At 43.4% G+C, this 27,260-nt stretch overlaps 1 protein-coding gene across 3 annotated transcripts in view; it reads right to left on the bottom strand.

Annotated features, from left to right (window-relative positions):
* Positions 1 to 11,336: 11,336 nt before the first annotated feature.
* Positions 11,337 to 27,260, bottom strand: part of GOLGA5 (golgin A5) — a 36,668-nt gene continuing 20,744 nt past the window's right edge. Inside the window, exons 8-13 of one of the 3 annotated variants that reach the window (XM_047794977.1) lie at positions 26,038 to 26,166; positions 23,582 to 23,680; positions 18,370 to 18,595; positions 15,920 to 16,025; positions 13,895 to 13,958; positions 11,337 to 11,804 (exon numbers count right to left, since the gene is read on the bottom strand). In XM_047794977.1, coding sequence (XP_047650933.1) covers positions 11,724 to 11,804; positions 13,895 to 13,958; positions 15,920 to 16,025; positions 18,370 to 18,595; positions 23,582 to 23,680; positions 26,038 to 26,166 — 705 coding nt within the window. In that variant the 3' untranslated portion in view covers positions 11,337 to 11,723. Of the gene's footprint in view, positions 11,805 to 13,894; positions 13,959 to 14,793; positions 15,044 to 15,919; positions 16,026 to 18,369; positions 18,596 to 23,581; positions 23,681 to 26,037; positions 26,167 to 27,260 lie in introns of those variants that run through there. The other 2 variants (XM_047794979.1, XM_047794978.1) reach the window with 2 other exon arrangements.

Below are 27,260 nucleotides of genomic sequence, written 5' to 3'. Positions count from 1 at the left end.
TGCCCCCGACCTCCCAGGAAGAAGCGCTAAGTGTGAGCAGGTGGGATGGGGGCCACCACCTGTGGCTGGAAGGGTTATTCAGCAGGAAGTAAGGGCTCCTCTGTGGCCTTGATCACCCACCTGGCTGTGCAGGCCATGAAGGGCTGCACTGTTCACCAAGGGGCACCAGGTGCCCCCTGGGTGCTGCCCCTAGGCTGCGGGCCTTGGACCTTTGAGCCTCATTTGCTGGTGACTCCAACACAGTCTGTCCCCCTCCCACTCAGCTGAGCGTGCCAAGCACACACTGTCTAGAAATTACAAGAACCTAAGTGGTATTCATTAGTTCCTCTTTTGCTGAGTCTTCCTCTTAAAATGACCTGATTTTATAAAACATACTCAAATAATAAACATGAGAAATGTTCTACCTGATTATATTCAACCCAACCAGTAATCAACTGAATATTAAACCAATTAGGTACCGTGATCTCCACTGGATTTAAAAAACTCTCCCTCTCTCTTTTTATTATTTTTTAATTATTTTTTATTTTTTTTGGCCACCCCTTGACATATGGAATCCCTGGGCCAGGGGTCCGATCCAAGCCCGAGTTTTGACCTAAGCTGCAGCTGCAGCAATGCCGGATCCTTAATGCACTGCGCCAGGTCAGGGAATCAAACCTGCATCCCAGAGCTACCAAGAGGCCAACAATCCTGTTGTGCCATAGCAGGAACTCCTTAATGTATTTTCTAATAAAAGTGTAGTTGATTTACAATGTTGTACCAATTTCTGTTGTACAGCAAAGTGACCCAGTCATATATGTGTGTGTGTGTATATACACATTCCTTTTCTCACATTATCTTCTCCCACGTTCTATCCTAAGAGACTGGATATAGTTCTCTGTGCTGCACAGTAGGACCTCCTTGCTTAGCCATTCTAAATGTAATGGTTTGCATCTACTAACCCAAAACTCCTGGTCTCTTTTCTGTTCTAATATTTGATCCAGATAAGAAGAATGCACTAAGAATCTGGTCCACTCCTGTCTGACGGCAAACTGGCCACTGTCTCTCTGCAGGGCAGTGAGGCGATTTGCAGAGAGTCTGAAACTTTGCTCTACTTTTAACCCAGTGATTCTGCTCTAGGATATGTCCTAAGGGACTCATTCTCAATTCAAAACAAATTAAAAAAATTTAAACTCACAGCATTTTATCACAGTGTTTGTTTGTTTGTTTTCCTTAGGGCTGCACCTGCAGCATATGAAAGTTCCCAGGCAAGGGGTATCACTAGTATCACCGGGCTTTCTTTTCAACTTTTCTGTGAGTATAAAAGTTTTCGTGTTTATTTTTATGAACATTTGCAAAAATTAGGTGGGAGGTATTTAGTACCGTATTGTTAAATACTGTTATGATATCAAAGTAGGATATGAAGTTGTGTATAAATCTTGAGGTACAACTATGCCTGAGCCCACAGTGGACAGCTCTTGTTTATAATGATTCCACCTTTGACCAGCAGTGCCTTTATTTTCTTTTGGTCCTTTCTCTCCCTCTTTTGATTCGTGTAGTTTGGGTGTGGGATACAGAGCACGTCCATCTGTCCCCAGGGATTGGTGGGCACAGGTCTTCAGTTAGTCCCACCAGAGCCAATGGACATCAACCCCAGGGCTCCTGCTGGACCTGTGGGAAAGAGGTGGTGCTTTTTTCCCACTGAGTTGTCACGCTGACAGGCTATGGACGGAAGCAGTGTGGTCATCTTTGTTTGGGGAGTGGCTGCCTGTGAATCAAGCTGACACAGGAGAGCCAAGAAAGAGAAAGAAACCTGTTTACAATGTTTGAGCACCTGGATTTAAACTCACCGGAAGTTAGGTGAACCTGTGGACTTCCTTTTTGCTTGTACCAGTTTGAGTTGGTACCTGTTGCTTGCATCCAGGGAGTCCTAGCCCTACTCTACGGAAATGCATAGCAAAGGTGTATTTGTTTCCCATCACCACAACTCTAGCACCTTCAAAGAACAGCCACTGGTTATCTCAAAATTTCTGTGGGTCCGGGGTCTGGGCTCAGTTTAGCTGGGTCCTCTCATCTGGGTCTTAAAAGGCTATAATCAAGATGTTGGCCAGGTCTCCGCTGGAGGCTTGACTGGGGAAGAATCTGCCTCCAAGTTCATGCAGGCTGTGAGCAGAATTCATTTCCTTGCAGGTGGATTACTGAGGGCCGGGCTTTTTGCTGGCTGTCAGCTGGAGGCTGCCATCAGATCCTCACATTATGCACAGTCCCCTGACACATGGGCTTCCTCAACACAGACACCCACTTCACCAAGCCAACAAGGAGACTCCAGGCTGCTGAGATGGAATCTTATATAGTGCAAGGTGATCACAAGGCTGATATCCTGTCACCTTTGCCTTATAATGTAACCAAATCAAGAGACAGACATCCTATGGATAAGCAATGAGGTCCTACTGTACAGCACAGGGAATCATAGCCAATCTCTTGCGATACAAGAAAAGGAATGTATATATAGGTATGACTGGCTCATCTCACCGTACAGCAAAAATTGGCGTAACTATTGTAAATCAACTATACCTTAATAGAAAAATAAATTTTAAAAAATGAAATAAGGAGTTCCTGTTATGGCTCTGTGGGTTAAAAACCTGACTAGTATCCATGAGGATGCAGGTTCGATTCCTGGACTCGCTCAGTGGGTTAAGGATCCAGGATTGCCATGAGCCATGGTATAGGTCACAGACATGGCTCGGGTCCCTCATTGCTGTGGCTGTGGCATAGGCCGGCAGCTGCAGCTCCTGTTTGACCCCCAGCCTGGGAATTTCTGCATGCCACACATGCGGCCCTAAAAAGAATAATAATAACAATGATAATAAATTTAAAAACTAAAAATAAATAAAATAAAAGAGAAGCTGACATCCAATTACATTTGGCATATTCTATTGAAGAGATGCAAGTCATGGGAGCACATTGGCAAGGGAATTGTGCCAGGGAGGCAGGAAATTGGGGTGAGCTTAGGGTCTATCTGCAACAAAAGGGATGGGAAGTATTCACTCGACGACTCCCACATCTGCCCCTACCCAACACTAAACAGCTACTTACTGAGTATTCACAACTGAGCACTAAAGCGCACTTCTTCCTTAATTGAAAATTGAAGAGGAGTTATCACTTGGGAAGTAGCTGGGTGGGGAGTGCTGAAAGGGCACTAGTATATGCTCTGTATATGGTATTGCTTGGAATGTTTACAATGAGCGTGTATTATGTAATTTAATAGTATGATTAAAATTGAAAATTTTGTCTCTAGTATGGCTTTCACTATAAGCTGCTTTTTCTCCACCTCTGGACCTTCCTGTGTATGCACACATACACAGCAGGGAAAAAAGACTGGAAGGAAACAAGCCCAAATGTGAAGACATTAGGTTAGAGTGGCGGGTCTATGAATGAATGATACTTTCTCCTTTACACGTCTCTGTATTTTTCACAATAGGAATAATACTCTAATAATCAGATTTTTTTTAAAAAAAAAAGCGATTTGAAATTTTTCTTAGGTATAATATTTCGGCTAAAAATAAAGCAAACCCTCTTGTTTACCTTCTGCAGAAAAGCAATTTCCTGCTTGGGTGGCTGATGGAGTGTCTGCTTCTAAAGCTCAAAGAAATAAATCAGATGGCAGCAGGGAACACACACCTGCTTCCTCTCATGCTGATAAAGAACAATTAACTCTCATCAGAATGTATCTGGCTTTGTCCCAGGACTAAGTGTTATTTGAAAATATATGCCAGGTTTTCTCCAGTAACTAAAAGCTACTTACTTGAAGGTTCCAGCTGCGATGGGAAATAGAAGACTGGATGCCAGACAGAGCTGGTAAGTAACCAGCTAGGCCAAACCCTTGGCTGTATGAAAACAAACAAAAGATATGTTTGATCTTTTTATAGCTAAATGGAGGACCTTGATGGGTTTCCAAGTCCGATTGCTTATCTGTGAATTTAGAATTAAATATGAGAAGATGCTATTGGACCAAAGGCCGCACCTGGAGTCAAAACAAATACATAAAACCCAAACTCCCAGAGCGAGGTTTACCAAGCTTGCTACAGCCAAGAAGACATCCTCAGGAGCAGGGGAGACGAGAGGTGCTTCCTCTAGGACTTGGGTTTGTGTGGGATCATTGCGGGAGCATTAAAGAATCAGGGGCCTGTTCTGTGCTGGACGCTGTCAAGAAGCAGGGGCCGAGTTTCCGTCGTGGCTCAGTGGTAACAAATCTGACTAGTATCCATGAGGATGCGGGTTCGACCCCTGGCCTTGCTCCGTGGGTTGAGGATCTGGCGTTGCTGTGAGCTGTGGTGTAGGTCGTAGATGCGGCTCGATCTGGTGTTGCTGTGGCTGTGGCACAGGTTGGCAGCTACAGGACCCCTAGCCTGGGAACCTCTCTATGCTGTGGGTTTGGGCCTAAAAAGTAAAAAAAAAAGGTCAGGGGGGACCTGGGTGACTGAGTATCTCAGTGATTATTACCTGCTCAGAGAGGTAAAAGGGACTTCAGTTGTTACTGGTGAAATAGCAGCAATTGCTCTGAAAGGAGGAATGCTTGTTGGGGGGGGGGGGGCGGTGTTTGGTGATTTGGGGGCTGACAAGAGGGGCCTTGTCAATGTCTTGTTCTGAGTGCTGTTCATGAGCTGCTGGGAACACGGCTGACGGGTTGTCAGCAGGGCCATTTTCCACCCTGTCAGTCCCGTCCAGCTTTAAAATAAACATTGGAAAAACGAACATTCACATATACTCTCAACTTGGCAAACTCTCTTTTTACTTGGGGGAAATTCTTTGCGATTCTTTCCGGCTTCTAAAAGACGAGGAAATCAGGGTCAGACATGTTTAGGGACTTGCCCATCACCACGGCTAGCAGAGCAGCCAGAAAGCAGCGCATCCAGCCTTAGACTCATGCCCCTTTGTCGCCCACCACTGTGCCTCACTAGTCCTGGTTTAGGAAGTTGTTCATTCCAGAATGATGGAGGGATGGGAAGGGAGGGAGGCATTTGATTCCGTGTCAGTATTATGTTGAGGACACTGCTGGGCTACGGGAGCTCCCAAGCAGGGCAGGACACGGTGTGAGCAGTCTGTGGCTGCAGTAACAAATCACCACAATCATAGCGCCCTAAAACAACTCAGATTTACTCTCTTACTGTCCTGAGGGTCAGAGGTCTGAATTGGGTCTCACTGGGCAGGGCTGCATTCCCTTGTGGAGGCTCTAGGGGAATCTCTTTCCTGCCTTTTCCAGCTTCCAGGTGCTGCCCGTGTTCCTTGGGTCATGGCTTCTTCCTCCATCTTCAAAGCTGGCAATTCAGTTTTGCTTTTTGTATTTTTGTTTTTTGTTTTGTTTTGTTTTGTTTTTGTCTTTTTAGGGTCCCACCGGAGGCATATGGAGGTTCCCAGGCTAGGAGTCAAATTGGAGCTGGCCTACGCCACAGCCACAGCAATGCCAGATCCAAGCCATGCCTGCCAACTACACCACAGCTCATGGCAAGGCCAGATCCCTAATCCACTGAATGAAGCCAGGGATCAAACCTGTGTCCTCGTGGATCCTAGTCAGATTGGTTTCTGCTGAACCACGACGGGAACTCCAATTCAGTCATTCTGAATCCTTCTGTCACGACATCTCTGATTCTGCTGCTTTCTTCTTCCATCTTTTAAGGACCCTTATGATTACACTGGGCACAACTAGTTAATTAGGATAATTTTTTTGTTGCAATCCTTCACTCAATCACATCTGCGATTTTTGCCGTATTTATATGTTCTGGGGATTAGGACACGGATGTGTTTGGGGGGGGGCATTACTCTGCCTACTATAGACACCTAGTCTGGTGTTCTGTGGCGGGGAGGGGAAGGGAGAAGTTCTGACTTAATAGAGATAGAAGCATCTAAGCTGACAGCAGGAGGATTCAGGAGCCCATCAGGGAGGGATGTGCTCTAAGCCGAGGGGAGTAGGGGTGGAGAGAGAGCAAGGGCATCACTGGGTCCATTAGTCACCCACTGACGGGTTATGATGCAGTCATGACCAATCTCCCAAGTCTCAGGGGCTCACAAAAGCTAAACTTCTACTTTTTTGTCCAAGGTACATGTCCACCGTGGGCATATTGCATGTTTTGGCTCTGCTCAATGTCCTCTTCATTCCGGGACCCAGGCTGAAGGAGCGGCCCCTGTCTAGAACACGTTGGGCTCAAGGTGGAGGAACGAGTGAGGGGGAAAGCCACGAGATGATGTTTAGAGCTTCTGCTTGGGAATGGCCCACGTCCCTTCCACTCACCGTTCACCAGCCAGAGCAACTCGGGTCATACGGCCAAGGATGACAGCAGCAGGACAGTAAGCCTGCGACAGTGCAGTACAAGGCAGGAGTGTAACATAAGATGTGGGGGTGGCTTGAAGCTCACGAGGTAGCGAGGGCCATCAGATCATGCAGGACTTTAAAAGCCCAGTATTTCTCAACCTTTCTCCCCTTATTACCACTCTCCACTCCCATAAAATCTTTTTATTTATTATATTTTTTAGGTCCCAGGCTATGGGTTGAATAGGAGCTACAGCTGCCGGCCTACACCACAGCCACAGCAACACCAGATCCGAGCCGCGTCTAAGACCTACACCACAGCTCATGGCAATGCCAGATCCTTAACCCACTGAGCGAGGCCAGGGATCGAACCTGGTCCTCACGGATGCCCGTCAGATTCGTTTCCACTGAACCACTCCTAAGGCTTTAATAATTCTTGAATTCAATTGACGTAAACCACACGTGTGCGTTAAAGCTAGTAGTTGATAAATTTATATACGTAAAACTGCTTACTTCCTATAAACTCAGTTTAACTAGCACTGCAAGGCCAGAGGCCAGTTGGCTAAAGAGGAATCGGTCCAGTGAAGTAGAGGAAACTTAACGATATTAAGGAGGAACCTGATTGTACCTTGGTGTTGCTTTGCAGAACTTTCAAAAATTGAATCTGCATCTTAATTGCTTTAAGAAGCCTTCTCTAGGAGGCCGCATTGCTGGGCTTGTGGGAGAATCGTTAAGCATGACTGAACTTTCCCTGATTAAAGGTCTTCGCTATGAATATCTAGGACCAGCAGTCAGGTCACATTTTGCTTTTGTATTTTATTTTATTTATTTATTTATTTATTTATTTATTTATTGCCATTTCTTGGGCTGCTCCTGCAGCATATGGAGGTTCCCAGGCTAGGGGCTTAACTGGAGCTTTAGACGTTGGCCTATGCCAGAGCCATAGCAACGTGGGATCCGAGCCGTGTCTACGACCTACACCACAGCTCACGGCAACGCCGGATCCTTAACCCACTGAGCAAGGCCAGGGATCGAACCTGCAACCTCATGGTTCCTAGTAGGATTCGTTAACCACTGAGCCACGACAGGAACTCCTTGCCTTTGTATTTTAAAAAAATATATTTATTTCATATTTATTTATTTATTTCAGCATATGGAAGGTGCCAGGCCAGGGGTCGAATCCGAGCTGCCGGCCTACACCACAGCAACATGCTACTACACCATAGCAACATGGGATCCAAGCTGCATTTGAGACCTGCACACAGCCTGTGGCAAGGCCAGATCCTTAACCCAGTGAGCGAGGCCAGGGATCAAACCCCCATCCTCATGGAGACTATGCTGGGTTCTTAACCCGCTGGGCTACAAGGGGAAGTCCCTGCTTTTGTATTTTAAATTCTTACAGCTTTTCCCTCTTTGGAAAATCCCTGACAAGCTGCCCGATCTAAGTTCTCCCCACTAGCAAGACACATGGCCCGTTACAGTTTCTGTTCATTGTTCTGGTTTGGGAAACGATTTAGTCAATGAAGTTCAATGAGCAACAAGTGAAGGCCAGGTATGTGTCGGGCACTGTTCTCGGCACTGAGGCTGTAACAGTGGATTCAACAGGCAAGGTCTTTGTCCTCGGGGCGTCAGAAATGGCAACCAGGGTTCATGAGCTTGGAGAGCATGAAGCAGTAATGCTGGACAGTGAGCTGTGCCAAGGCTGGCTGTCAAAGGACGAGGGACCGTCGTCTGCAGACACGAAGGGCTCCACGCTCGAGTTTCATGTTTCTCTTTGTCCTTGACTTGCACAAAGAGGAGATGTTAATAGGACTGCGGAGACCACGAGGTCATGGGGAAAGGGCAGGTCCACTGATTCGGTATTCTCATAACTACATAGGAAAATTACATCAACTATATAGAAAAAATAAAAATCTTTAAAATTAAAAAAAAGAAAATGACCTCTTCGGGTTCAGTCTGTCTTCACCTCAACAAAATTAGCATTTGCATGTGGAGCCACTTTAGTCTGTGTATTTCTAAGACAGATTTTTTGGAGTTCCCTGGTGGCCTAGTGGTTAAGGATCCAGCACTGTCACTGCTGTGGCTCGGACTCAATCCCTGGCCTGGGAGCTTCCACATGCTGCAGGAGTCGGGGCGTGGGGAGGGGGGAGACTTTAAAGGTTTTCCTTCAAAAAATAAAAATTTTTAAAGGTTTTCCTTGTTTAAAGAAGGTACTGCTTCAGGGGCAGAGGGGTTACCAAGGAGAAATTAAATGGAGTTTCAAGTTCAAAGTCCTTACCTCAGCCCAGAAGACTCTGCCCCCCACCTGTCTCCCTCACTCCCTCTGTTCTAGCCACACTGGCCTCCTCCTTGCTGTTCTGTTCCTTGAACACACCAAGCATGCTCCCCTTCCAGGGGCTCTGCCCCCTGCATGGCCTGTCACCTTATTTGGGCTCTGCACCAGTGTGTCACCTCTGCAGGGAGGACTTCCCTACCCCCTCCATCTCTGTCATCTTACACTTGTCTCATTTTATAGGTACTCCCAGCATTTAACACTTAGTGACCCAGTAGGCATATGCCTGTAGTCTGCCTTCCCCACATAAAGATAAGCTCTGCAAGGGCAGGGACTTTTTTTTTGTTGTTTTAGGCCCACACCCTAAGCATATGGAGGTTCCCAGGCTAGGGGCTGAATTGGAGCTACAGCTGCCGGCCTGTGCCACAGCCACAGCAACTCGAGATCCAAGCCTCGTCTGCGACCTACACCACAGCTCATGGCAACGCCGGATCCTTAATCCACTGAGTGAGGCCAGGGATCAAACCTGCATCCTCATGCATACTACTTGGGTTCTTTACGGCTGAGCCACAACGGGAACTCCAAGGGCAGGGACTTTTGTTCACCACACTATTCTCAGTTCCTAGAAGAGGCCAACAGCACACAGGCACTTAATTTGAACCATCTTATAGTCTTGTGGTGGTTTAAAATCACTTTAGCACCATTTTTTTTTTTTAGACATCTTTTAGAAATGAGGTTTCTGTATGTGACATACTTGACAACTCAATGGGTCATACAAAAGAAACAATTTCACTTACTTTGAAGTGTTTATGTTGGGGAACTGTGGAAGTTCAGAACCATTTAATCCACGGTTTTCTTACTTAAGAAAGAGGCCCTAGGAATACCAGCCTTGGCATGTTCAGAATAACCACAAAGATTTTTCTGTCCTTCCTTCCTGCTGACCAATCACAGCCTCAAGCGCTCTAGCTCATTCGTCCCTTTGGCTTTACCAGTTCTGTCCTACTTCACCCACACCAAGATGCCCAGGCTGGCCTTTTCCAGCTGGCCCTTGCAATCAGGAGCTTGGAGCCCAGAGGCACATGTGAAAAGGTTGCTTTCTTCCCCTCCCTCCAGGGTGAGCTCTGAGTCTTCCTAAACTGAGGTTGAACGGCCCAGCCCCACACACCATTCCCTAATCTGCCAAATAGACAGGGAAGACCTCGGTTCACGTTGTAACAAAACCCAGGCTTCTTCCTTGAAGTTTCTGTTCTGCGGCAGTAGAAATGCTAGCTTTGGGAAAGCACAAAGTCTAGCGAAAGAGACATTTTCTTATAATAAAATAATCATCTTAGTTTCCAACTGACAGCTACAGATACAAAGCAGTTCATTGAGAAGGAAGAAAATTCAGCTCTCACATAATCCTTTTAAGCAGGTCAAGAAGGTTTTGTGTTATCTGAGAATAAGTGAATGGGAGGCTTTACAAAAATCCCCCAGTGCGTTAGTGGTCAAGAATTCTGAAACTGAAACTCAAAGACTTAAGTAACTGCAGAAAAATAATCTCGGAAACACTTTGTCAAACTATTTCCAAGGCCAAGAATGTGTAAAAACCGAACAAAAGATTTAGAGCCATCCCAACAAACGCCAGGAGGACACTGCAGAGACGGGAAGTCTGGCAACACACGATGATGAAGCCTGTGCTGTTTTCCATTTTAAGTGTGCAACCTGGTTTTAATCATTTTCCAGAAATGGTTCCAAATTAGAAGAGGAAAAAAGACCTTTGAAAGATATTAACAGACTGAACTCTTTACTCTGCGATCAGACTTGACTTCAGAGCTCAGACTGACAGGCTATCACACCTAAGAACTATGACATAAATCCTACAGGTTTAATAACGTGTCTTTAACCCTAGCCTCCAAGACCTCATACCCACTTTTAGATGGTGTGGAGCTGCCTTTTAGTATTCCTGTTGAGTTGGAAAAAGGCCCAAACACACGTGCCTAACATGATCTTTAAAATTTCACTGTGTGATGAAAACTAAGAAGGGAGTATATCTACTATACCAAACTTCTGAAGATTTTATAGGACAATTAAATTAATTTCATAGTAGAAATATCATTAAGAACAGAAACTGGTCAAGTCTTCAGTTAGGCACAGCAGGCTGCTGCAAAGGCGTTCCTGATAGGAAGGACCATACCTCTGCCCAGCCCAGGACCTACACGTGTTAATTCCTCAAGAAGAAAGACCAGCAGTGCCCAGGATGGACAAAAAAAGGTTTTAGACATGCAGATGAAATGGAACGCCAAAACACACATTACATGGGACGTAAGGAAAAGAAATGTCCCTTTTCAAAGAATAACTATATCATCTCTGCCTCAGAGTGTTTTAAAAATGTAAAGGGTATTAAACCAAATTTGATTCCTAAATGCTACCAACAGGGGCTACAGACATCCTGAGCTAACCCAAGGTACAGGCTGGAGAAAAGGAAAAGAGCCGGAGGAAAACGTCGGAGGAGTGAACACAAATCAAAGCGAGACAGCACATGGGGCGTGGAGGGGAGGAAAAGACGTGCCCAAACCACTAAGGCAATTACAAGTGACAGTGATTCTGATTTCAGCTCTACTCACGAACGCCCCATCTGCAAAGGTCTTGTTTAATGGGGGTGAAAAACCATTATCTTACATAAAACTCGCTCTGCATTTTTCCTTATTTATAAAAAGATTTACATCAATTGGGCCTTTAACATGTAAAGAGTAAAATCTGTATTTGCCAAGTTAAATATATGAAACTACAAAGCAGACTGAATTATCAAAAGGAAAACATTTTATTTATATTACTAAATACAATTAGTTTCCCTGATTATGACCCATAATGAACATCACCTAAGCTACAGGATGGTCTGTACAGAGGCAAACAACCCCAGCATCTGTGTGTACATATGTACACTGCACCACTGACCCTCAGAAAAAGCAGAGCTCAGCTCATTAAATTGCTGTTCATTTTAGAAAACTCTTACCAGCTGAAGGAAATCAGAAGAAGATTTAGGTAGCACAGTACTTGTATAATAACTTAAAAAGTTAAAAGCTTGTAAAATAATCTTGTGCACCCTTCTCAGGAAGTTTAAGCAAGTGACCCCTTGGCAGACTGGAGACTGGAGACAGACAACCAAGCACTGAAGCGGCCGGGCTGAGTTCATTTGCCATGTGGTTGGTCATGGTGCATTTCTGGTGTGTACGTCAACAGAACGATCATGACCCACAGGTGAAGCAAAGCCTAAAGGAAGAACAAACAACTTATGGATGAGCCGACGAATCAATCCCCCCACCCCAAGGCCCACTGTACAGTGCACTGAGGGCAGCCGTGTCTTTGTATGCTTGCGGCTGGCCCTGCGTCTGCAGCAGCGCAGGGGCTCCACGCGTGTTTACTGGATAAAAGTCAAATGAGCTAAATGCAGGGAGGGGAATAAGAACCACAATCTCAGTTAAGAGGAGCAAAGTCCTGAAGGCACTCATAACACGTACACAAAAATAGCAGGTGCTTTGAATGCAGAGCAGACAGCGTGATGAAAACTGGCAGATGTACACGAAGTCGGCTGGAAAGGCTTTTCCGACCAGGGTTATGGTTGGTGTTTTGACAAAGGGTTTAGCTGTGATTGGTGAAGAGGAGATGGGAAGATATTCCTGACAGGAATAATGGTTCGGGTAGCGGAGGCTGATGCGAGGTCCAGCACAGGCCCTGCAGTGATAAATGCCACAAGCTTCCTCCTGGTGGTGCTGACATGAGGGGTTCCATCACCAAGTGCCCTGCACATGAGCTGTGCAGACGGCATCGCGTGCTGACAGAGAGTGCCTGTGTCCCTCATAACCCCCCACAGCTGGGACATCAGCCCAGATTTGGGCACATTCTGAACCCTTTCTGATGCCATCCAATTTTTTTTTTTTTTTGGTCTTTTTAGGGCCACACCTGGGACACATGGAAGTTCCCAGGCTGGGGACTGAATCAGAGCTGCAGCTACCAGTCTACACCATATTCACAGCCTTGCGGGATCCGAGCCATGTCTGCGACCTACACCACAGCTCATGGCAATGCCAGATCCTTAACTCACTGAGGGAGGCCAGGGATGGAACCTGTATCCTCATGGATACTAGTTGGGTTCATTTCCACTGAGCCATAATGGGAACACCCCCCCCCCTTTTTCTTTTGTTCTCCCCATCCGTCTCTTTTTAAAAAACTTTTTATTTAAAGGAGTAACTCTTCCCTCTAGTGGACCACAAGGAAATTTTTTTGTAAGTATGCTTTTTTTTTTCCTTCTCAAGAAAACTGCCCACCTTAATTCAACTACTTTTAGACATCCCACTCAGAAGAGTTAGTGGGCTTTTTAGGCTCACAGGAGATATGACAGGGCAGCCCAAGCTATGGGAACCAACTAAGAGCTAAGAAATCTAAAAGAATATACGTCAACCTCAAGATCCCTTTAAGAAATACAACAAAACACATGGAAATAATTTAAAACACCTTATATCAAGGTAAACATGAAATCAATTACTTTGCATTACGTTTTTATGATTAGAGGGGTTGAGAAATAAAGGTAACCATTAAACTGCACTATAGTTAAGTTTTCTTGTAGGAGATGAACTGTCAATCTTACTTGCATTTTAAGAAAAAATACATATATATATATATATATATATATATATATATATATATATATTTAGGGCTGCACATGTGGCATATAGAAGTTCCCAGGCTAGGAGTCAAATCAGCCTATACTACAGCCACAGCAACTGGGGATCCCAGCCATATCTGCGACCTACACCATTGCTCATGGCAACGACGGATCCTTTAACCCACTGAGCGGTGCCACGCATCCTCATGGATAGTAGTCAGGTTCTTAACTAACTGAGCCACAGTAGGAACTCCAAGGGGAAAAAAAAAATTAAACTACAGGAGTTGCCGTCGTGGCACAGTGGAAAGGAATCCAACTATGAACCATGAGGTTGCGGGTTCAATCCCTGGCCTCACTCAGTAGGTTAAGGATCTGGTGTTGCCGTGAGCTATGGTGCAGGTTGCAGACACAGCTCAGATCTGGCGTTGCTGTGGCTGTGGTGTAGGCCGGCAGCTGTAGCTCCGATTCGATCCCTAGCCTGAACCTCCATATGCCGCAGGTGTGGCCCTAAAAAGACAAAAAGACAAACAAACAAACAAACAAACAAAAAACACCAAAAAACAAGACAAAACCTAAATTACAAAAACAGAGTTCTCTTTCAAAACTGATTGCTAAATGTATAGTCAAAGAGATCAGCAGCAGAAAAAACTTGTTGAAAATCAAATGCAGCACTGTTTGTTCAAACAGGTTTACTTACCATATATATAATTACAAAAACTCGTGCTATGGGGTATCTTCGGAGAAAAATTCCCAGACGGATGCTGTGCAAGTGGTGGCGGGGAGGGGGGAGAAGAGAAGAGAGTTACACTCAAAACAGATGTTCCTGTGGTAACAACTCATGACGCCTTTGAAAACTTTACTCGTTTAAACCTTTTATGTGGCCACCATAAAAGAAAGATTATTTTTGTTTCATAGCAGATTGTTAAACGATTACCTGAAGAAACCACATAAAATGCCATAGTAGTGAACAAATACTCTGATCATTATTTGGGGATTGACTGTTCACTTTAGCACAAGCTACTTCTCTTAATTCTTCAGCGACAAATGCAGGAGGCAAACTTGGTCCCTCTACCTGTCATTTATCTTTTAGGAACCAAAGGTAAGTGTGAACATAGGAACAGGAAGAAAAGAGTCTAGCTGGAATTAACCTGCACAGAGCTCATCTGGAAGCGTCTGCCTGGACACAACTACAGAAACTCCTTGAGTTTCCATCCAAGGAAGACTGGGAGGCATTACGGTGTCCAGGCCTTCCTACTCACCTCTTCGTGCAACATTTTTCCCCAAGACGATACTGTACTGAGACACCTTGCTTCCCTGCCCTTCTCCTTCTTTCATTACCACTAGCATATGCTCTGCGCACATGTTCTCCAGAAAGTGGCGTGTACGGTGAATAAGCTAACAGCTGAAGGAGATGTGCTCACTAACTTGGTGACGGTGACTATGGTATCCAAGGCCCGGGGCTTCAGGAATCTTGGCCCATCACCCTCCTAATTTTTAATAGCACAGCTCTGTCCTGACACAAAAAGGTATGAAAAGACTGCTCTACTATGCAACAGTTCATGTAAATGATGTTTAATTATAAAAACTAAAAGGCAAAAGAGTTTAGTAGTTTATTTAGACATGAACTTTATCAAGGCTCTATATACATACTGGCAAAACACTTTCGTTATAAGGTGGATGACTACTAGCATAAAAAGTTTATAAATATGGAGGGCCCTCTGTGGCACAAAGGAATGAGCAGTGTCTCTGGAGCACTGGGACATGGGTTCAATCCCTGGTCCAGCCCAGTGGGCTCAGAATCTGGTATTGTCCTAGCTGCAGAGTAGCAGCTCGATTCTGATCCGGCCTGGGAACACCATATGCCATGGGGAAGAAAAAAAAAAAAAAAAAGTCTTATGAATACACATATCATAGAAGTTCCCGCTGTGGCTCAGTGGGTTAAGAACCTAACATAGTGTCTGTGAGGATGCAGGTTCAATCCCTGGCCTCACTCAGTTTGTTAAAGATCCGATATTGCCGCAACCTGCAGCTCAGATCTGGCATTGCTGTGGCTGTGGCATAGGCCGGCAACTATAGCTCTAATTTGATCCCTAGCCTGGGAACTTTCACATACTGTAGGTGCGGCTATTAAAAAAAAAAAAAAAAAAGAGCAAACATATATATAAATTATGTTATCTATGTAGTATATATAAAATACATACTAAAATGAGTACTATTCATTTACATGCAGTGGTACCTCTCTCTCTCTTTTTGGCCTGTGCCTGTAGTATATGGAATTTTCTGCCAGGGATCAAACCCGAGCCACAGCAGGGACCTGAGCCACTGCAGTGACAACACTTGATCTTTAACTCACTGCACCACACGGTAACTCGTATACACAGTAGCACCTTTTATTCTAAGCATATGATAAAGTAAGGATATAAAACATTCAAATGGATGCATGTACAAGATAGAGGCTTTCTTGATGAAATTTAATAAGAAATAAAACTCTATAGAGTTTTTTATAGAAAGAAGACAAATGGTCAGGGTTAATGACCTTCAGTAAAATACAGGCACTGGCAGACCTTTTAAAGCAAGTTCATGTCACTGAAATATCATGAAAGGAATAAGGAAAATGTCATTTGAAGTATCAGCTCTGCTGGGCAGGATTCACTATGCCTGAAACCGATGGAAAAAGGTAAAAAAATCTGGCCCATCACTCCTGGGAGCGGGCACTGCTTACCTAAATTGGTCAATTGAACTAGCAGCTTTGCGGACTTTTCCATACATTCCGGCCAAGTTAGTTTCTGTGTCATTAAAAAGAACAGGAACATTTCGCAGACGTGTGCCTGTTTACATAAGAAAATAATTAATGTACATACACCAAAATTAACTTTCTAACAAAATTACAGTTGAGTATACCTTACATATGGAAGAAATTCTGAAGGGCAACTTTTAAGCAATACAATCAAAGGTGAAAGCATAATGAAGACAGTTTATACCCGTGAAAATAAAATCTTAAATTTAAGAAAATTATTTTCCCATGAAATGAGAAAAATGACAGTTTAAATACTAAACTTCCACACCCGCAAAAATAAAATTTTAAATGTAAGAAAATTATTTTCCTATGAAATGAGAAAAATTCAAGTTTACAAATACCAAGCGTTGGCAAGAATCAGCATTAACGGGCATTTTCTTCCTGTGCCAGTAAGAGCGAGGCCGCACAGCCTTTCCACAAAGCTGGTAGCTCCAGCCCTGACCACCCCCAACTCCAGTCCCCTCCCTTCTCCCCTTTCACTTCCCTATGGAGTCTAACCGGCATCTCGAACTCAACTCGGCATGTCCTAGACCGGTATCCTGCTTTCCTGCCCTCGATGCCACCCTTCTCTCCCTGCAGCTTTCCCCATCTCAGCACACAACTCTGTCTTGCCAAAAACCTTGACTCCTTTCTTTTTCTCGAATGCCCTATCTGCTCTGCCAGCAAACTCTATCTGCTTCCCTTTAAACCAAATCCAGACAATCCCCACTCTGGTCTGAGTCACCAATATCCCTCCTGTGGGTTAATACAATGGCTCCTCCCCGTGTCCCTGCCTTAGGGCTCAGCTCTCCGCAGCCTATTCTTGACACAGCAGCCAGAGGCATCTTGTTACAACACAGGTCAGTTCAGTCGCCCCTCTCAAGAGGCCTTCCTACTTCATTCAGAGCAAAAGTCTACACAGACCTAAACAGCCTCCTCCAAGCTCTCCCCCCTCACTCGGTCTACTCCAGCGGCACTGGCCTCCTGCAACATGCCAACTACACTCCTGTCTCAGGGCCTTTGCACCTGCTCTTCTCTGACTGGAACAGTTTTGCTGTAGACCTCTTCACAGTTTACTACCTACTCCCTCTGCAGCTTTAAGTGCCATGCTTTCAATGAGGTCCCCCTTGACCACCCTGTTTAAATTCCAATCCCGTCCCCACACCTGGAACCCTGTACAACCTTCTCGGCTTCATTTTTCTCTGTTGTGCATCTCACCATCTCACAGAGGCTACTGCCTGTCTTCTCCACCTGTCTTCCCCACCACACCAGAATGTAAGATCCACAGGACAGAGATTCTGGTTTCTCTTGCTGACCACTATTATCTCTGGAACAGCACCTGATACTGAGTAGGGACTTAATGATTTGCTGATCTTGTCAACGAACAGCAAGAGCCTTAAATGTATATACTTATTGACCCAGCAATTCAATTTCTAATGATTTATATTAAAAAAATAGACATGTACAGAAGATATTTCCTTCTGCTTCTACTAGTGACAAAACTGGCAACGATCTAAATCTCCAACCACAAGGAACTGATTAACGAAATTATGGTATTTCCATGTGATAAATTTCTATGAAGCAATACATACATTATTGTATAAAATATATTATTCAACTATATTTATATGAAAAATTACAAATCAATAAAACAGATATTACAAACATATATATGTCTGGAGGTAGATGTTCCAAAATGTTATCTGAGGGTGAAAGATTATCAAGTGATTTTTAATTTCCTTTTTTTGGAATTTCCTTTTATAGTGAGGCCGTGTTATTAAATACATATATATAAAGTAACATATTATTTGAAAAAAAGTTATAAAAATGTAAAGCCAAAGAACTAAGATTTGCTGAATGACTACTTTCGTAGACTTTATGAAGTTCTAAGATTAAAAACCTGATTTTCTTGAAGCTCATGCTAAAATCTTCAACATTCTTTTTGATTAAGTATTTTGAGAATCTATCATTTCTTTATTAAAATTATAGAGCATGGATATACTCATAGGACTACGTATTAACTTGAATATTCATAGTTGTAGATTGGAGGGTGATTAAAGCAAATCTATTTGAAGATTCCTGAAAACCCCTCTTAACTGAATTGTCCCCAACGCCCTGCTAAGTGTCCTACACACTTCGGTCAGATCCTCAGTCCCTGGGCCTCCTCCTTCAGGTCCCAGACCAGTGAGGGATACTAGTCAGCCCCTCATCCGTTCACGAACCATCACATCACCACAGCACTCAGCCTAGGCCTCACATCAGGAGAAAAACAGGTGCTCTGTTGGATAAAGCTTCTTTTAAACAAAAATGGCCTTTCTGTAACTTTTCAAAATCATTTTTGATTTAGCAAGGGTGGAAATAAGGCAATGAAATATTCTTTTGACTTTTTTTTTGACCTTCTCCACTGTCAACTCCAGACATGTTAATAGAAGACCCGTTGCTACTGCTTCCAGAGGCAGAGTTCATCTGCTGCTCGAGGCGCTCCAGCTGGAAGACGAGGGAGTTCTTCTCCGTGCTGAGGCTCTCCAGCATGGTCTGCTTCTGGATGAGCGTCTCTGTCAGCTGATGGAGTCGATTCTCTAACTCGGACTGACTGCTATTGCTTAAAGTTTTATTGGTAAGCTGAAAGGCAAAGTGTTCATGAGATTATTACACAAAAGGAAAAGCAGACCACTTAGAACCACATCACTACATTGCTGCCGGTAAACTCCGGCACTAAGTCGCTTCTCAAATCTCTGATTCCTTCGATTATCTACAAAAGCGGTTTCAAACTGTCACTGGGTCATGACATCAGTTTGGAGCGTCACAGATGGCATTTAAACACAATGTAAACTTTACTTCTTGCTAGAGCGTCATGGTTTAAAACCTCTGAAAGCACTGGTCCATGGGACGAGTTCAAACTTGTCAACCTGGATTCCAAACCCTCCAAATTTCAACAATTGTGCCGTGCAAAGACCACACCTGAGGTTTCCCTCTCTGTTCTGCAAAACGTCCCAGAGACCTGATTTTGGACAAGTTGCCACATCTCTCCAAATCTGTCTGCTCATCTGCAAGTGAGGAAAACAGTGCCTTTTGCACATGGTACTTAGGCGTATGAAAGCATTTTCCTGGCAGGGTCGGGCAGACAGTCGCTTGTAAAAATTCCCTGCATTCGGTCTTCTATTTGTTCTCCTTATATCATTTTCCTCTCCTCTCACTCGGCCTCGGCTCTGCTGTTCACATTTTCCCTGTTTGGCAAATTCCGTCCTCTTCTCTTCTCTAGGCTCTACCTGCCTTCAAAGCCTCTTCCTTGAAGCCAACTACTCCAGCCTGAGCTGATCTCAGCCTCCGTTCAGACTCCCACTGACTGTCTTGGCATTTACCAGTGACTGTTTAGTAAGAGTCAATTCTGCTTCCTCAATGAAACTGCCAATCAGGTCTGTGAAGGCAAGAATCACTGTCTGCATCCATGGAGTTTGGAAAAGAAGCTGACTGACAGTTTAAAACCCCAGCTCTGCCCTTTCCCAGCTATGAATCTGGGACAAACTACACATCTGAGCCTCAGTTTCCCTGCTCAGGGGATGTGATGCCTAAATGAAGTGATAGACACAAAACATCTACCACAGTATCTGCAATATGGCAAGCACTTAATACAAATTGGCTTTTTTTTTCAACTTGTTAGAAACATCCTTAAGTGGTTTTTTTTTTTTTGTCTTTTGTCTTTTTTGTTGTTGTTGTTGTTGTTGTTGCTATTTCTTGGGCCACTCCCGCGGCATATGGAGGTTCCCAGGCTAGGGGTCGAATCAGAGCTGTAGCCACCGGCCTACGCCAGAGCCACAGCAACGCGGGATCCGAGCCGCGTCTGCAACCTACACCACAGCTCACGGCAACGCCGGATCGTCAACCCACTGAGCGAGGGCAGGGACCGAACCCGCAACCTCATGGTTCCTAGTCGGATTCGTTAACCACTGCGCCACGACGGGAACTCCCCCTTAAGTGTTTTTATTTTACATTTTACTTTTTTATTGATGTATAAGTGACATTTAATATCACATTAGTTTCAGGCGTACAAATTAATGACCTGATATCTGTATACACTGAAATGATAAGCACAATAAATCCATCAAGCGTCCTTCCTTCTGAGTCCCTCACAGCACTCTCACAATTAAATGCAGGGCTAGGCCTAAAACAAGTAACCACGAAGTGGAATTATATTGAGTATAAAATAGGGTGTACTTACTATCAGAAAGGAATGCTCAACTTTCAGACTGTACTGTGATCCCCTAATCCACTTACTCCCTATTTCCATGGTTTTTAGTTGAGGTAAAAATTACATTCAGAGTTCCCATCATGGCACAGTGGAAAATAATCCGACTAGAAACCATGAGGTTGCAGTTTGATCCCTGGCCCCGCTCAGCGGGTTAAGGATCTGGTGGTGCTGTGAGCTGTGGTGTAGGTCTCAGATGCAGCCTGGATCCCGCGTTGCTGGGGCTACGGTGTAGGCCAGCAGCTGTAGCTCCAGTTGGACCCCTAAGCCTGGGAACCTCCATATGCCGCAGGCTCGGCCCTAAAAAAAAGGAAGAAAAAAAAAATTACACTGGAGTTCCTGCTGTGGCACCAATGGGATCAGCAGTGTCTCTGGAGTGCTGGGACATAGGTTTGCTCCCCAGGCCGGCACAGTGGGTTAAGGATCCGATGTTGCCGCAGCTGCAGCGTAGCTCTTTCCATTCAGTGAACTGCCCGGATCTTAAGCAGTATGAGTAGCAGAGTATGAGAGTTTCAACTGCACCACATTCTCACCAACACTCGGTATGGCCAATCTCTTCTTTTCTTTTTTTTAAGCATAGCTCACAGCAACGCTGGATCCCTGACCCACTGAGTGAGGCCAAGGATCAAACCCGCATCCTCATGGATACTAGTCGGATTCGTTTCCACTGAGCCACGATGGGAACCCCAATCTTTTCAATTTCTGCCATTCTCGATGGTGTGTGGAGCTACAGCTCCCTGAGGTTTTAATCTGCATTTTCCTGCTGATTGATGATTTTGAGCTATTCATAAATTTTCTTTCGTGAAGTATCTACACAAGTCTTTTGTCCATGTTAGAAAAAAAAAAATTGTGCATCTCTTTCTTTGTAGTAAGAGTTCTTATCTTGGTTACAAATCCTTTGTCAGACATATGTACTGCAAATATCTTCTCCCCGTCTGTGCCTAACCTCTTTTCACTTTTGTAACTTCTTTTAATTTTGTTTATTTAGTTATTTTTCATGGCCACACCTGCAGCATATGGAAGTTCCCAGACCATGGACTGAATCCAAGCCACAGCTGCAGTAACAGTGGATCCTTTAACCCACTGCACCGGGCTGGGGATTGAACCTGCACTTCCTCAGTGACTCAAGCTGTTGCAATCGGGTTCTTAACCCACTGCACCATAGTGGGACCTCCGAAATTTTCAATTTTGATAAAATCCAGTTTTGTCACCTTTTTCTTCTATGGTCAGTGCTTTTTATGTCCTAAAAAATCTATCTGCTCTCAAATTGCAAAATATTTTCCTACACTTTCTCCTAGAAGCTTTGTAGCTTGGGCCCAGCTCCATTCCAAATCAACTTTTGTTAACTTTACAAGTCTAATTAAGGGATAAAGATCAAGGTTCATTTTTTTCCCCAGAGGTTTTTATCTAGTTCCATAGAACAGCTGTTAAAGAATAAAAAATCAGCCAAACTGCAATGTAAATTTTTTTTTTTTTTTGTCTCTTTAGGGCTGTACTTGCAGCATATGGAAGTTCCCAGGCTAGGGATCATATGGGAGCTACAGCTGCTGGCCTACACCACAGCCACAGCAAGGCTGGATCTGAGCTGTGTCTGTGACCTACACCACAGTTCATGGCAATGCCGGATCCTTAGCCCGCTAGGCAAGGCCAGCAGCGATTGAACCCTCATTTTCATGGATACTAGTGGGGTTCGTTACTGCCGAGCCACAATGGGAACTTCTGTAATCTTTTAACCAAGGTATTTTTCTCCTAGGAGGCTCAAAGGTAATAAGACAAGCAGACAAAGCATTTCTTATTATTCATTCAGTATAAATCATAACTCACTCTGATTGAGGGAGGGTTTGCAATGTATTAAGATGCTGATCTCTTTTAAAACTATACAAATTAGCTACCTTCTATGAGACAGCAGTTTTTCTCTTCTTATTTAGAGAAAAAAATCTTAAAGAGGTAGCCTCCTATGGTTAATTCTTTTTTATTTTTTAAATTTCTTTCAGGGCCACACCCGTGGCATATGGAGGTTCCCAGGCTAGGGGTCAAATTGGAGCTGTAGCTGCCAGCCTACACCACAGCCACAGCAAGGCCAGATCCTTAATCCACTGAGCAAGACATCGAACCTGCATCCTTATTGATCCTAGTAGGGTTTGTTAACCACTAAGCCATGAAGGGAACTCCTGTGGTTAATTCTTAATTAACAAAAATAGCAGAATATCTTAGACATAGCACATATTTAACAAATTGGACTGTTTAAGAGTAAACTGATTGGTAGTTTATGTTTAGTAAGTCATCTTATTTGTAATCATTTCATGAATTTAGAAATAGGAAGGAGAAGGGAACATTCAAAATCAGTTAGCTGTCCCCAGCTCCTATTAAAATGGAAAGTTTTTAAACATTTTTTAAAAATGCAATTCATTTTATTTATAGTTGTAAAACATTTTAAATTATGGACTACTAAGAAATCTAAGAACTTAAAAAACTAAAATTATTTCACTTCATGTTCAAATCAAGTCACAGCTAATGGAAAAATGAATTAGTCCATCTTTATGTAAATTATCTGAATGATTAATAAGTTCACTACTTAGTAAGTCAATTGTGTGAGTATAAGGGAAGAAAGGACAAGGCAGTGACAGGGTAAGTGAATGCATCATTGTGTCAGTTAACGGCAAGACTGGTACATCTGAGTGGTAGGCACATGTTATTTTCTATGTTTTACTTTTTCAGTTAAAAAAAGTCTTAGTGACACTAATGAAAGACCTATTAATAAGAAGATTTATCATTGTGGTTTCCTAAGGAAGCTGGCAAGCAGCACACCCAGCACTACAGAGAGAAGGTATAAAATTCTGAAATAATTAGTATCTCCTCAGTGACTGCTACAAGATCCTTGTCTAAGAAGCAAGCCACAGAATATAGCAAATGCAGGCTCAAATGGCATTAGATGAAAACTCTATCAGGTTGAAAATAACTAATCTCACTCCTCTAAACTGGAGAACTCCGGTAAAAATATGGGAAAAGAAAGTCTTACCGTATCCTTTAAAAAAACGTAGTTTTGGAGTTCCCCTCGTGGCTCAGCGGAATCTGACTAGCATCCATGAGGAGGCAGGTTCAATTCCTGGCCTTGCTCAGTGGGTTAAGGATCTGGAGTTGCCATAAACTGTGGTATGAGTCACAGACGTAGCTCAGGTCCCATGTTGCTGTGGCGTAGGCTACCAGCAACAGCTCCGATTTGACCCCTAGCCTGGGAACTTCATATACCGCTAGTTTGGCTCTAAAAAGACAAAAATAAATAAATAAATAAAAAATAAATTAAATTAAAAAACGTACTTTTACAATGGCATCTTTCCCAAGTTGTGAAAGCCGATTCATACCTGATTCCTGAGTTTCTGAATCTCATCTTCTCGATCTTTAATTCTGCTTTGCAATGTGTTCTTTGTTCGATACAGATCTTCTTCCATGTAGTGAAATTCCTACGAAGTGAGGCACAAATAAACCAAAGCTAAATCAGTGCTCTGTAGTTCATCTCCAGTACCTGGAAGTACCTGCCTGACACAAAGCAGGCAGGCACTCGGTCGTTCTGTGCTGGGTATATACTGAATGAAGGAATGAACAGCCTTCAATGGATCCAACGAGAAGTTAATGCTTCGGCCTGACATGTCAATTTGCATGAGATGACTATGCAAGCACAAGCCTTTATTGGTCATACATTTTTGTTTTTCTTGGATAGATACGTAGGAACAGAATTGCTGGATTATATGATAAGTGTATGCCTAACCTAGGAAGAAAATCTGCCAAGTTGTTTTCTGAACAGTTTTCAAAATACCTGTACCATTTTGCATTCCCACAGCAAGATGAGAGGGTTCCGGGTCATCCACAGCCTTTCCAACATTTGGTACTGTCAGTCTCTGTAAGCGTGGCTGTCATAGTGGGTATGTGGTGGTGTCTCACTGTAGTTTCAACCAGCATTTCCCTAATGATTTTAAGCAGTTTTTCATAGGCTTAGTTTTATCATGCAGTATCTTGCACCTGTTTTACTCATCAGTGATAAAAGAGAGGTAAGAAAGAAATACCTCCAAATTTACTAACAAGTACACCAAGCTGGCTTGTCCAAGGTATACAATCCGTGGCGTCAGACCCGAAGTAAAAAGTAAAGCACACGTCGGGGAAGAAAGAGTAAGTCATTAAGTATCTTCAAAGGCACCATGCTTAACTGTGCAGGCAAAGTAGAGGGAGACGTATGAAAAAGCAAATGTGAAATGGAATCAAACTGCTAGAGGCTAATTTAAACATTTATTTCAACCTGCTCATTTCAGACGGAAAAAACTGAGACAAGTGAAAAAAGAGAAAATGAGGAAGGTAATTAGGTAGGGGAGTAACAATTCACAAGAAGTTCTGCCCGGCTTCCTCTAAGCTCTAGGTTAGATTATTTAATCCCAAGATGAAGTATTTCCCATCCAGAACATCTGGTTACTAAATAAACAGCCTAGAGCTACACTTGGCTCCACTCTGCTTACTCACCTCCCTCAATTTAGAAAAGGGCACCGAAGGGGATGTGGTGAAAACATCGGCGGTAACACAGTGAAAGTTATCTCATTAACCATCAAGAACATCCATTCTTTGCCTTTTAATATGTAATAGCTCCTTAAATATGCTAAAATGCAATCTGTAAAAGGACAGCTAATCTTCTAACTAAATTATCTCCGACAGCCTAGGATGTGCCCAACAGGCTGCTACTTAGAGATTTTTTTCTCTAACTACTCAGAAAACAGAATCAAATGCCACTTTCATAAGAAAAACAAACATTTCTCTGAGAATAGAATCAGTTTCAGAAACAATACATCTTCATAAGAAAATATTTAAAGAATATAAATATGCAAAGCTAGAAATGCTATAAATGAGGCGCTGAGAAATATACAAATAGTCTTCTCTTGTGTAAAATGAAGAGAACAATGATTTTACTGTTTAGAGAGAATAAGATAATGCATTCTAAGTGCCTATAATATGCTGTTGCTCAGTAAATTATAGATGTTATTAATATTAAATACAGATTCTTATTCCAAAAATGTTACTGTAAACATGTTTAACTGCATTAATACTATTATACAAGTATATTAATGTAAAATAGTTTGGCTTGGGAAGCAATTATACTAATCAAAAGAAACATAACTTTAAACATCATTTATAAGCATTTTTTCAAACAGAAAGAGTAGTCTATACAACTAATGCTGTATTTCTATTTCTATTAAGTAATATTTATTTATTTTGGTTTTTTTAGGGCCACACCCACAGTATATGGACGTTTCCAGGCTGGGGGTTGAAGTGGAGTTGTAGCTTCTAGCCTACGCCACAGCTCACAGAAAAGCCAGATCCTTAACCCACTGAGTGAGGCCAGGGATCGAACCTGCGTCCTTGCAGATACTAGTCAGTTTCATCACTGCTGAGCCATGACAGGAACTCCCTTAAGTAATATTTACTACTGTTTTTAGAAAGTACAAATGAAATAAAATATGAAAATCGAGTGATGTTTTAAGTGCTCTATACATACACACTCTGACAAGGAGGTATAATAAAACACAGAACCGTAGAAAGAATTCTGGGTTCTGTTCTGGTCTCTAATCAGTTGTGTGATACTAGGCAAATCTCAAAACTATTTTGTGCTTCTATTTTTCATCTGTTAAAAAAAAACAATGAGGAAGGTGGGGCAGCAAGGCAGGAGGGATCTCTGAGCACAACCTCGAAGAATTTCTCTAAGCTGCTTCACTAGATGTCTCCTCACAGGACCGCTAGTGGGCAGTCTTGCCTGGTCGTCATCAACCTTAAACTTCACCTGCTTCTGTCGCTCCAACTCGGCCTCAAGTTCTTGTTTAGATGCTTTCTGTCCAGCTATTTGGTCTTGCAGATCCTGTAGCCGTTCTCTTGCTGATTCTGCTTCACTAACCTGCTGAGCTTCCATGTCCTAAAAAGATGCATTTACATGTGAAGGCAATAATGAGCTATTCAGTCCAATATTTACTAAGCAATCACCAGGCGCTGTGAACAGGGCTCAGCAGGCACTGGAGGGAGAGAGGTGAATGAGACACAGTCGCAGCCTAAGAGAAGCACACAGACTTCACTATAAGACACGGCAAACGGTGAAAGAAATGGACAGGATGGCACAGCAGAAACCACCGTTTGAATAAGTATGCGCAGACAGCGCGGCTCACTGGGAGATTTACCTCTCTATTCAAAAACTAATGATTTTGGAGTTCCTGTCATGGCGCAGTGGTTAACGAATCTGACTAGGAACCATGAGGTTGCAGGTTCGATCCCTGGCCTTGCTCAGTTTCAGAAACAATACATAAGGATTAAGGATTAAGGATCCGGCATTGCCATGAGCTGTGGTGTAGGTCACTGACGCAGCTCGGATCCTGTGTTGCTGTGGCTCTGGCATAGGCCAGTGGCTACAGCTCTGATTCAACCCCTAGCCTGGGAACCTCCACATGCTGTGGGAGCAGCCCTACAAAAGGCAAAAAGACAAAACAAAACAAAACCACTAATGATTTCAAGAAGAATAGAGACATAACCTCAAAGACGATTCACTGCCTTAGTCCCCTGAAACTGCAGGTTATAATTAGCTTTTGTATATGTGTGTATATCAGTAATCCAACACACAGTAAAAACAGAACTTTTCTCTCATATCACCTAAGGTTATTAGCACATTATTTTCCTTTTTAGCTCTATTACTACTATCTGTTTGCACCTCTTCCCACACTAACTTCTTCACTTGGTGTCACTATTCTCACTTCTTCAAACTCAAAAACCACCTTCTAGGTTTCCTGTGAAAGCCACCAGTAAACACAGCTCCCTGTCTCTACGTTTTCCCCACGGGGTAAGCATCAGTGCAGTCATGCAGTACTGCATGAGACAAAAACCTGCACCTTCATGTCGCTTTTCAGCTCTTGGTACCTTGTGTTACACACACTCATCTCCACAACCGCTGGCACCTGGCATGCTGTTTGAAAGAGCTGACAGATTAATGATACTCTCAGATGATCAGTGTCATCACACAAT

Source organism: Phacochoerus africanus, chromosome 9 (assembly GCF_016906955.1).
Source record: "Phacochoerus africanus isolate WHEZ1 chromosome 9, ROS_Pafr_v1, whole genome shotgun sequence".
NCBI classification, from domain to species: Eukaryota; Metazoa; Chordata; class Mammalia; order Artiodactyla; family Suidae; genus Phacochoerus; species Phacochoerus africanus.
Note: the sequence above shows the minus strand (reverse complement) of the source record. Positions and strands in the feature narration are given on the sequence as shown.